This window comes from Madurella fahalii (assembly GCF_045866475.1).
Source record: "Madurella fahalii IFM 68171 DNA, scaffold_1, whole genome shotgun sequence".
In the NCBI taxonomy this organism is placed as follows: domain Eukaryota; kingdom Fungi; phylum Ascomycota; class Sordariomycetes; order Sordariales; genus Madurella; species Madurella fahalii.
In genome coordinates, this window is record NW_027263971.1 from 9,036,821 (window position 1) to 9,048,268 (window position 11,448).

General features: G+C 53.4%; 3 protein-coding genes across 3 annotated transcripts; 2 read left to right on the top strand and 1 right to left on the bottom strand.

Moving 5' to 3' along the window:
• Positions 1-331: 331 nt before the first annotated feature.
• On the bottom strand, positions 332-1,346 carry cms1 (the record flags this gene model as incomplete). The annotated part of the gene is made up of 5 exons (XM_071057880.1): positions 332-513; positions 571-676; positions 739-784; positions 865-1,042; positions 1,109-1,346. The coding sequence occupies 5 exons, from the start codon at positions 1,344-1,346 to the stop codon at positions 332-334; spliced, it is 750 nt and encodes a 249-aa protein (XP_070913981.1).
• Positions 1,347-2,757: 1,411 nt separating this feature from the next.
• On the top strand, positions 2,758-3,891 carry MFIFM68171_02459 (uncharacterized protein; the record flags this gene model as incomplete). Its single annotated transcript, XM_071057881.1, has 7 exons — positions 2,758-2,779; positions 2,845-2,965; positions 3,027-3,117; positions 3,172-3,306; positions 3,366-3,417; positions 3,470-3,518; positions 3,573-3,891. The coding sequence occupies 7 exons, from the start codon at positions 2,758-2,760 to the stop codon at positions 3,889-3,891; spliced, it is 789 nt and encodes a 262-aa protein (XP_070913982.1).
• A 2,745-nt stretch (positions 3,892-6,636) lies between these two features.
• RSR1 (Ras-related protein rsr1) lies at positions 6,637-7,845 on the top strand (the record flags this gene model as incomplete). The annotated part of the gene is made up of 8 exons (XM_071057882.1): positions 6,637-6,665; positions 6,824-6,855; positions 6,958-6,984; positions 7,057-7,136; positions 7,193-7,215; positions 7,271-7,299; positions 7,349-7,606; positions 7,685-7,845. 8 exons carry the CDS (start codon positions 6,637-6,639, stop codon positions 7,843-7,845), a joined length of 639 nt encoding a protein of 212 aa, XP_070913983.1.
• Between the last annotated feature and the right edge of the window lie 3,603 nt (positions 7,846-11,448).

An 11,448-nucleotide genomic window follows, 5' to 3' on the forward strand; every position in this document is an offset into this window, starting at 1 on the left:
CCTCTCTTGCTCTTCAATTCGTCTCCGTAAGACGAGTGTGCTCATTGCTCGGGAGAAAGCAAACATTGGAGCCAAAGTCTTCGCTCAGCTAGGTGGCTTGAATGGTGCCAGCTGAGTTAGATCCGGTTTGTAGCTCTACAGCGAATAGAATGAGCCCATCTTTTTTCACCAAATGTGACTTGGAATTTCCATGTGCTTGCCCCCAGATGAAGTCACTTTGCCGACCTTGACCTCGGCATCCAATTACACCCGAAAACGTTTCATCCGCTTGTCATTTGATCTACACGGGTGATGGTCTCATGCACGGACAGTTCATTCGGGTCTGTGGTATCTAGTAGAAGATCAAATCGATATGATGGTCTGTGTCCGTGTACTTCTCTTTTAATTCGGCCCTCGACAGCAACTTCGCAAGGGGCATCATGGTTTCCCTCATGTCCAGAATGCCCCTCTTTTTCTGATCAATGTGCGAGGCATCAACCACTATCCGCCTCAGATTCTCAAGTGACAGCGCATCTAGACGAGAGGTTAGCGAAGAGATATCCCCTCCCAGGGACAAACTTGTAGCAGTACCGTTCTCGATAAGGTCGATCAACCGCTGTGGCGTGCCGACCGCAATCCCCGTACGGCTCTTCTTGAGAAAGGATGTTTGCTCCTCAACCTTGAAGTGCTTGGCGAACTATGAACACACCCCGTCAGCTTCGTTGTGCATGTTGCGGTTTAGGGCGGGCAATCTCTTACCAGCTTTGCCACAGCAATCCCTTTTTTCTGAAATTTCCTGACCGCTCTGTTGATGAAGATTAGCACATCTGCAGACACGCAAGCAAGTGCCTTGAGACTTGTGTGTGCAGGAGGCTCGTGATGTACCTGACCAGGTCCGCTGCGCGAAGACCAGCACCCGCCACGATGATCGTGTGTGGTGCGCCGCACTTTTTGGATGTATCGTCGAGTTTCTCCCCCTCCCCCGAGAAGGCCTCTAAGAAATCGGGCAGGTTCTCCAGAGACCGGGGCTTCTGCCACGAAGTGCTGTCTCGGATGGCGTTTGCTTCATCCGACCGCCATTGCTTAGCGCCGGTGTTCCTTAGTGGGGAAGCAGGCCGGGGCTACTCACCTGATATGTAGAGATCGGACAGCTCGACCGGACTGAGGTCGGTCCCGAAGCGGCTTGTCTTCTGAGCAATGTGGTCGGCGAGGAGTTGGCCGTCCATCCGTTCAAACGCCTTGTTCACGCCTGCTTCCACATCCAAGTCGCCCTCATCCTCTCGCATCTTCTTTTGTTTCTTCTGCTTCTTCTTGGGTTTGCCGTCATCTTGCCGTTTCCTCTTTTTCGTTTGCTCCTCTATTGCCATTTTGCTGCTTGCTGTGGCCCCGTTTTTCAGGAAGCCGGCAGCGGTTCGGATGGTCAAACCGGATTGTTCCAGGTCCCAAATACGTTAGATAAACGGCCGATACAGTCCTAATCCTGGTGAAACTTTCCTTCTGCGAGTCGGAGTCGAGAATTCGAGAAATATGTGAGATGGTTTAACAGGGGGTTGAGAGGGTGCAGTGAGCTTGGCCTGACCTCAAGTGGGTGAAAATTCTTGGGGAGACAGTGTTAGTAAGCATCTGCGTTAAACGCACGGTGTTTCCGTAGGATTGGAACGGGCTTGACCGCTGACTACAGTGCTACGCATTGGAAATATAGTTACCGCCACCACTATTTCCCACAGTGTATATTGTTTCAGCACCCTCAGGACCTTGTGTAGCTGCGCCGCTTGCAGGATGCTTTGGTGGCTTTCATTTTATCGTCTGATTCACGAACATATTCCTCCTCGTTTTCCCAGATCCGCCATCGGACTTCCAATTTCCATCTCGTTTTCTCCTCCAGTTTTCTCCCTCCACAATGCGAATAAAGCAATCTCAGCGGTGTCCAGAGCAATCGCTAACTTGAGGTTGTTCTGCTCCCGCTTGCATGGAGGTAGCCAAAGCAGCCTTACACCGCAACGAGCCAGTATCTATGTACAATCCTCCTTCCTTGGCGCCACCTCCGACCCTTCAATCCATGATCTACCAGCAGGCTAACTCTTCAAGAATCACAAAGTTGAAAGCACTGCCTTCTATTTTGCGTCTTGGAATTATATAGCAGGTAATACTGCCTCTTCTATCCGGGCGAACCCGTGCCTCGAAGCTAACGCCACCGGATTTGATCAGTCGTGCGCTTCGGCTACCTCATATACTTACCCGCCTGGCTTCTGAGCTATTCACAGTGGGGGTGACACCAAATCTAGCACACTCTTTGGCGCCTAAGAACTCCCAACATCTACACCATGGCGCCACAGGCTGAAATCCCGGTGGTAGGTATCCAGACCTCGGTATCATTCATCTCTTGTGTGTGCTGACCATGACGTCGATAGGCAGCCAATGTTTTGGGAGTAAGTTTGGGACGAGTCAACCGTTGAGGCTTTAACAGTTAACATATGTTTGGCTCTGTAGACTATTGGTACAGGTGAGGCTTTCCCCCTTAGACAAGCACAATACACGACATCACAATAGCTCACTGACAAAACACAGTGTAAGACTTTCGGAAACCACCGATGCTCCACACCCAAATTCTTGATATCGGTTTACTAATCTTTGACATTCACACAGATTGTGGTGTGTCCAGGTCTGTATCCCAACCCCTAAATTGTCCAGGAGACCGACCGCTCATTTCTTTTCCAGTTGATCCCTCAAATATGGACCAATTGGCGGACAAAGAGCACTGATGGTTTGCCGGGCAACATGATGTTCCTGTGGGCATTGAGTGAGTGACAATGGGGAGCGCAATACTCGCAGCAATTCGCTCTCTAGGCTGACAGCTTATCGTAGGTGGCGTCCCTTTTGGCGTATACGCCATCGCCCAGAACTTCAACATCCCTCTACAAGTCCAGCCGCACATCTTTTTAAGCCTCTGCCTGATTAGCTGGTCACAGACGCTTTTGTACCATAGGTGGGACCGTTGTTGAGGGGCTTTTTACATTGACCCGGCCTTGATCCTGACTCTGCACCAGAAAATGGCCGTCATGGAGGGTCTGGCTCTTGACCATTGTTGTGTTCTCCATCTTCGCGAGCGCCGAGATAGCGTTGATCTTCACTCTAAAGGTAGGTACCACTCACTGATCTCTTCCTCGAGGATGATGGATCTGACGACGGCAGCCCATCTACGATGATGGCAACGCGACTCCAATAACGGTTGTGGGCGTCATAGCCGCGGTGCTCCTGGCGGTCGGCCTTCTGCCGCCATATGGAGAAATATGGAAGCGGAGAGGTAGGGTGATCGGGATAAACTGGGTAAGCCTCCTTGGAGACACTAACCGATCCCTGCTAGGATCGGAGGCTGACCGAAGCAGATCTTCCTCTCCATGGACTGGTTCGGTGCTTTCTTCTCGCTTATGGCGTTGGGTACGTGATCATACCCCCGATACTTTGCAGTTGGCCTGCTCACATCATGAAGTGGCGCAGAGAACGTTTGACGTGTTGGGGGGTGTGCTTTACATTGTCTGGTAAGCGGGTCAGAGAGCCAAGCAAGTAAGACGCATGTCTGATTAGGGCTCTAGTTGTCTGCTTGAGATCGGAATCTTCCTGTCTCACTTGATCTGGTTGGCACGCACGCACAAGATCCGCAAAGATGCCGCCGCCCAGGGAAAGACGTTTGATGATGTTGCCGCCGAGTACAAAGTCCGTGGTATTGCATTCAAGTTCGCCGAGAGAAAGGGCCGAAAGCACCGCGGGCGGAGGACCAGGGCAGGCGAGACACGGAGTAATAAGTCCGGAGATGGCAAGGGCTTCGATGAAAAGAAGACAGCGCCGCCCGGCAATACACAAGCGCAATTCACGAAACGTGGCTTGCCGCTCTCAGCGGATGATCGCGTGTAGGTCTCAAGGTCAGTTGGCAGGGTGTAAGTGGAGATATACCGGGACTCGATCAGCTCGCAGGATAGGGTGCGCTAAGACCCCCGAGGCAGATCGGGGTAAGCCTCAATTGATTTAAGGAAAGGTTTTTGAGATCTCAAGATTGACGGCTAGTGTAGCAGCACAAGGCAGACTCGGAGGGTCTCTTGGGCTTAGGTTGTAATTAATGGATAGACAAACTGGCCTCCTCAGGCGCATCCATGGTGATGTGCATCAGGTACTGGCCCGTTGGCCGCCGGGTGAAGGCATCTAGCTGCAGGGAAGACGGGAACACGAATGGTTTGGCCGAGGCTTCACCGGTTACTGGACCCGAATGGCTCCTGAATTGCCGAGGTCGCACGATCTACATGGGAAATGTTCAACCCAACCAAGCTCCCATCGGACTGAGAGACGCTGCCGCGCGTTCGAGGAGCAACAGAACAATTTACCAGGATACGAGCTGCTGCGTAACCTAACTGCCCTAGCGGGGGTGGACAATGACATTGACCTTGGCGCTCCAGATGCCGGCAGGACGCAGAGAACGAATCTTTGTCCGACTCGAGATACTGTCAGACTTTGTTAGTTGCTTGGAACGCCCCCACGATGGGAACTACTATTGGTAGCATATGCTGCAGACGCAAGGGCGGCAGAGTAAGAGACAGGTGGCGCCTCTCGTTTTGCGCATCCCGTGCTTTCATTTCTCGGGAGGCGAATAGGGTCGAGACTCCGACTTTGCCGCAGCTGATCCCTCTCCTGCAGGTCAACGTGCACCTACTTTTACTCCCCCAGCTTCCGGTTCCCCCTAGTCCCAACTAGCTCAACTTGCTCACGTCAGTGCTGCACCAGTAGTCGTGCTTTACGACAGCAGGTAAAAGAAACCAGCCGAGAGACAAGCCTGGTTCCCGTCTGCTTGTTCTCGACGTGTGTATGTCCGAAAGCGGGGCTCCGCGACGGTTCCATTCCAAGCATCGACAAGTGAAGCTATGTGACTAACCACTGACGTCACAGAGAGTACTCGAGGGCCCAACAACTCGGAAAGTGGCGGAGGGGATTGGCAAGCAAGGGAAGACTAGCTGGGAGCTGGAAGTTCGTGTGTAACAGGAGGCAATTTTGAAAGGAACGGAGCGATTGGTTCGGAGCGGAACCTTGCGAACCCGCTTGAGCGCATCTCTAGCTGCTCACTGACTCCCGGATCTGTTCCTGCATGACCAGACTTTGTACCCTTGTGTCTGGGCCAACGCGGTGTGCCCGGGCTTGTGTACTGCGTAAGGCTTGCATCTGGACAGCGATATGTCGTTGGTTGTCGGGTGGGGGGCAAGACACGGGTGGTGATGGAATTGGTTGGCTTTGGCCCCCCCCCGCTGTCATTATAGCGAGGTGCTGCAGCAGTGCCCCTCCTTGCACCACCAGCACAGGCCGCGGAAGTACCTCTTTGCAGCCTGACTCGTCCCTTTTCGGTCCGCCCATCAGCCTCGCTTTCCCCAATCACCGCGCACTTTTCATAAGTCGCTTCACACACTTGCATCTGCAGGGAGGTATTGCGGATCTTGTCAGGGTAAGTGCGAGCATCGGGGAAGGACCGCGCAAAAAGTACCCAAAAAAAAACCAAAAAATAACAAAAATACTAAAAGGAATAAAAAAAGAACAAAATCAAAATAAGAGACATGGCCGTCCTCCGAGACACAATCGAGGCCGGGGACCCCGTGTCGCCCAGCGCTGCTCCTGCTGACACGCTCGAGCTTCGCGTTTCCCATTCATCCGATATCAAAGCTTTTGACGTGTCCCGCCCGCTGCCCGGACGCCGCCATGACCGCTCTTGGAGTCACGAGTCTTGTGGTTTTGATGTTCTAGCTTTCCGGCCACGGATTGAGATTAGTATATTGCGACTACGGCCCCGGGAACGACAAGACTTAGTCCTCTCTTCTCTATTCGCTGCTACTGGACATTGATCTGGCCAATCCCGCCGTCGACCGCCGCGGGACCCCGTCCACACCCCGCGATCACCCAATTCAGCACCACAGCTCCGGATTCGCTCCAGTTTTAGCGACAGTTGGCGGTCCACTCGCTCGCGCTTAGTTGCGTCAACGCCACGGTCAGTGCGGGTTTCCTCCCTTTCTCCAGCGGCTTTTCTACAAGACGGCCGGCCATATCTCGTGCGTCTATAGCCTCCGTCCGGACGTCTTCTTATACTCGAGCCTCGTCCCATCGTGACAGACAACACGCCGTCTGGGCCGTCTCGGGGGTGTTTCCATTGCCCGGTTCCTGCTACACGGGTGACAGTCGGCCATCGGCAACCCTCAACCGCTCGCTTCAAGGTTGCCATTCTCACGGCCCGCTAAAACTGCCGCTCCGGCTTTGGCCTTGCCATCCCTTCCTTCCGCGCTTGCGCCCCTCTAAACCCCGGCCTCGCAGCCCCCAGTTTCGCGTCCCAGCGCCGCCTGTTCGAGTCTGTTGCCCAGGGACCCAAAAATCCTGGCCAGGGAAACACGCGCTTTACCTTTTCTTCTCTCTCTTTTCCCCCCTTTCTTTTTACACACTTACCGAAAGGTCCCCTAGTCGTTGCCGGTCGATTTCTGCATGTAGGAATCTCCGGGCCTGTGACCGTCGCATCCGCCCTTTCGGCGTCCCGTGAGGAGTTGGAGCTGCGAGACTTCCCGGTGAAGGTGCGAGAGGAAGAAGCGTTGAGCGCATTGGGCAGCGATCTACTTGGGGTGGATCGATCCGGATACAATGCCGTCGAAATTCAGTTACCAGCCTTGGTAAGAAATCCCTCCCCCCCTATCTGACGGTCGCTTCGACTTCTTTGCTTCGTGGTTTTTATTACTCCGTGTTCTCTTCTCATTTTCTCCCCACCCCCCTTTTTTTCCCCTACGGTTTTTCTTGTTGCAACACAGCATGCTAACATTGCACAATGCAGTCGGGAATTCAATGTGGTCGTTATGGGCGCTGGTGTGTCTCTCTTCCGCTTCTGTCAAAAATCGACAAACCCTCACCTTTGCCAAGATGCCATCACATGCCGCATCTGCTGACGTCGTGTGTTGCTTACTTAAGGTGGCGTTGGCAAGAGTTGCCTGACTGGTGCGTCCTGCAGCTGTTCACCCCGCATTGCTAGTCTGGAGCCCCTTTTTTTCCTGACGTGTTTGTAAACAGCCCAGTTCGTCCACAACGAGTGGATTGAAAGCTATGATCCCACCATCGAGGATTCCTACAGGACACAAATTGCTGTCGATGTGCGTAGCCCCCGATTTCCGTCCTGCGCATCGACTAACATGCCTGTTGCGCACAGGGACGGCAAGTTGTGCTGGAGATGTAAGGGGTTGCTGCAATTCCAAGCCCGATGCATCCCACTAACATGAGCGAATAGCCTTGACACAGCTGGCACAGAGCAATTTGGTAGCGTTTGATATTCCGGGTCCACAGTTTCCATGCTAACACCAGCCAGTTGCCATGCGAGATCTCTATATGAAGACCGGACAAGGTTTTCTGTTAGTCTTTAGCATCTCCTCAAGGACCTCGTTCGAAGAGCTCGAGACACTCCGTGACGACATCATCCGCATCAAGGACGACGAAAACATTCCCATCGTCATCGTCGGGAACAAGGCCGACCTTGAGGACCAGCGGGCTGTCGACCGCGCAAAGGCCTTCGCCCTCTCTCAGCGATGGGACGCGCCTTATTACGAAGCCAGCGCTAGGACGCGGAGTGAGTGTCACCAGAGTGCAATAATTTTCTGCATTTCAACTGAGCCCCTTGCTGACGCCGTTTTTGCGCTTTTGATAGCCAATGTCGATGAGGCGTTTACAGACCTCTGTCGGCAAATGCTACGACGGTACGACAGCAATGATGATGCGCGCGAGGACCCGCATTCTCAGAGGTCAGACGACTGGGCATCCAGGAGACGTCGCAGAAGGAGGCGGAAGGAGAAGTGCACGATCCTATGAGCCAGCTTTCTCCGCCTGCCATGATCAGCGAAGGCTCACTGGTAGGTAGTCGGATGGGCCGGACGTGAGGCATGAAACAATGAAACGAGACCCTAGGGTCATGTCGTCATGACGGAATGAAATTTGGTTGGAACTGTTTTCTCCCCTCCTTCTTGCGCTGATTTGTTGTTGATGATGTTGTTACTGCTGCTGCTGCTGCTCTCGTTTTATTTCGGCGCTTCGGCAATGACTCCTAGGGTGCTGGGATATGCAACACGCACAAGATATTGATCGCGCAAGCATGATGTTATTGATAAGTAGCTTATACAGATTGCTTGTGTCCTTTTGGTAAGGGGAATTCATGACCTGGGAGGTCCAAATGTTCAATCAATCATGCATTGCCTTGCGTGGAAGGTGACACTGGTCCATCATTTTCTTAATTTCATTATTTCCCGACTTTCTATATACCATTCTCAAGAGAGGTATTGGGGTGAAAGAAGTGCACATCCGTGGTGGAACCGCGAGAATGAACGCAACTAGGTCGCACCTTTGTTTATTCTTTCCTCGGTGCGGACACCTTCAGGTTAGAAGTTGTCGGTGCGATGCTGAGGCCCCCTTTCCTCTTCCAATCACAGTGTTAGCGCCCTCTTGCCAACATCAAAACTCACGGCAGCGAAAACAGCCGACACGAGAGAATATGCGCCGCTTCTGCGGTGGAGTTCTGGGGCTGAGGCGATGCGCTTTCAATGCAATACGAAGCAACGCCTTTGCTGACGGTGGATTCTGTCTGTCCTGGGTACGAGATTAACTGCTAACAAATTGGATACACTTATTGAATGGACTACTTGAATATGAGCCTTCGCCTAGCCAAAAGACATTTATAAATGAAAATAGCAAAAAAGAAAAAAAAGAAAAAAAAAATTGAGCAAAGAACCAGAATCAGAACCTGTGCCGCACATTGGCGACCTCAAAACTCGTGGCGTTCAGGGGCGGGAGAAAATAAAAGGGGTGGAGGAGGGAGGGGAATGGAGAACGCCACCATCCATCGCCTGCGCCGCAGTGCTGCCTGCCGGCGCTAACGTTACGGGCGACTCAACGGCATGGACATGCACCACACTCTACTTTATTTTAGTTGTCCCCAAATAGCAGTGTCATCTCCTAGATTTTCCCCCGGTGACTTGTACGTGACCCTGATTCAATCGACGTTGCCTCTTCGACGACCACCTGGCCGAGTAAAAAGGGGGACTGTCGTCGGGCATGATTGAGGGGGTCGGCAATCGGGACGGCCAAGGCCATCTGCGTAGGCTGACTGTTTCCAAATTGTGTGTGGTAGTAAGACTCAAGCTGAAGGGTTGGGAAGGTACCAGAATTAGGAAAAGTATCAGCCGTGTTGGCTCTAGGCAAGGCTTTTACAGTGTCTTCGTCTGTGGTACCCTTAGCTGTGGGATGCAGGGGGAGGAAAGGTATGTTGTTAATCTGTTTTAGTGGAAAAGGGGGTGCCAGATTTTGCTGGCTGTTTATTCTTAGCTGTTGGAACTCTGTACAGTTGTAAGTTGATCTATTTGAGGTTCACAGGCCCTTACCATTTGCTCCATGTCGTTGTTGACTAAGATGGATGTGATGTGGGCCTTCTCAAAATCTGCTACGTAGATTTGCGGCGAATGGGGACAAAAACTCCACATGCGGGATCCTCTCACCTTGCCTTCTCGATCAGCCCCACGCGAAGAGTCTGGATCCCGGGCCGGCCCTGTCGTTGTTCGTGCGGTATTTGGACCCGCACAGGGAAGGGTCGGTGTGTCAACAAGCTGAGTCGTGCCTTCGTGAGGAATTGCGAAGTTGACGGTCCAGTTCCAGGGACCAGGGTGCGGTGCCGCCCAAGCCCCAGAGAGCGACTATTGACTGATAAATCCGAGAGCGAATTGGCGGGTAGTTAGGGCTTATTAAATGTCATGAACCCAATGCCAATGCCCCGCCGATGGATTAACGGCGTAGTTGTAACCTGATATCTGACCTGAGAATCCTTCAGAGATACGCTTGTTTTACCCTGCTGTAGATCATCGGCCGGCCGCTATTGGCTTATTAACATGGTGCCGATGCACATCGCTACATGACCGCCGAAGCCGACGGTCAGCGGCGCGCAAGCGAACGGGCATGCTGTGGCTGCAGTGGGATTGTCCCGGATTGGCAGCCCGGGGTGTACCTGGATGTGGATCTCAGAAAGAGGAGCTGCGGGTGAGGGCGCTAGTGTTTCCGATTTAGCTGGGTACCCACCCCTTTAGCTTCCCATTGGCGCAGCATCCCGAATCCGAACAGTCCTCCATCTTCCATCTCGATCCAGCACGCCGCAGAGCAGCTTCTGCCCGCCCAATGCTGTATTTCGGGAAGCCTTTTTCTGGCGCCGTTGCAGGGCAAATGCTTTGCATGAACGTTGCGCCACACAAGGCGGGATTTGCTTCTGTGCTCCTGTGCTCCTGGGAGAACATGGGGAACACGAGAGCCCCGTCGGTGCGGCAGGACATCCGGTACCGTGCACTACCTGAACCCAGGCCCTGCTCCTCACCCTTCATCCCCCCGGACACCCCCACACCATGCATGAGACGAGGTGATGCCCCGGCGCCGACGAGCTCTTCGATGTCTTCTTCCAGGGCGCCAATTGCGCAACATACATAGTACAAGTGTTATGTCGTGCCTAGGAAGCCAACATCTCGCCTTGGTCGCCTCAGCTTCTATTTTGTGATGTCTTGTTGCAACCATAGACTTACAGGCAGGTCCCGTCATCGTCCTCGCTCGCATTGGGACATACTGGGCAGCACGGCACATCAACCGAGCTGCGCGTATCCTGGTGGAAAAGCGGGCTTGGTGCTGCAGGCACACTGCACGATCTCCTCCACTTCCATGCTATTGGCGGAAGTGCGGGTGGTTCTCCGAGGGCTGCAGGAACCAATATCATCTCGCTGATGCTGTTCGTCTATCCCCAAGGCATTTCTTTCGACTTTGCAACTCTCTTGGCCTGTTTCGACGGCGCTGCCATTCCTTCGTCTGATCTTGTTTTCGCTCTTGGCTGGTTTGTTGTACGGTCCAACCGTTTTTGTGACTTCCCGAGAAGTTTTGCCTTCGTCCAAATTCACTCTCGTTCAGCTTTGCCTTGCCTGCCTGCCCGCAGCGGGTCTTGACGACATCGTTGCGTCCTCCTTCGCTCATCCATTATTCCTTCATTTCTTGCCGATTTCCACGCTCCGCTCCTGCGGGTGATCCGATCCATTGCACCGGGCCTGCTGCGTCTACAAACGGCGGACAGATCACCGACCAACCGACCAACCGACCAACCGACAAACCGACAAACCGATCATCGACCAGTCATTGACCGTAGGCGGCGGGGCTGCTCCCCCGCAACTCCCTGCACACCCGTTACCTGCGTCCTGCGAACGCCTGCGGGTGCTTGCTTGATTTCCTCTTGATCTTCGGTTTTCAGACATCGTCGCTGTTGGTTCTGCTGTGAGTCCGGCGCAAGAACCTCTTTTGCCCGCAAATCTGAAACGGCAACCATCCGCACACCCCCGTCTCGTCGTACGTGCTCAATTTCATCCCTCCCCCCTGCCAACCCCCGTTCCCCATTACCAAGTC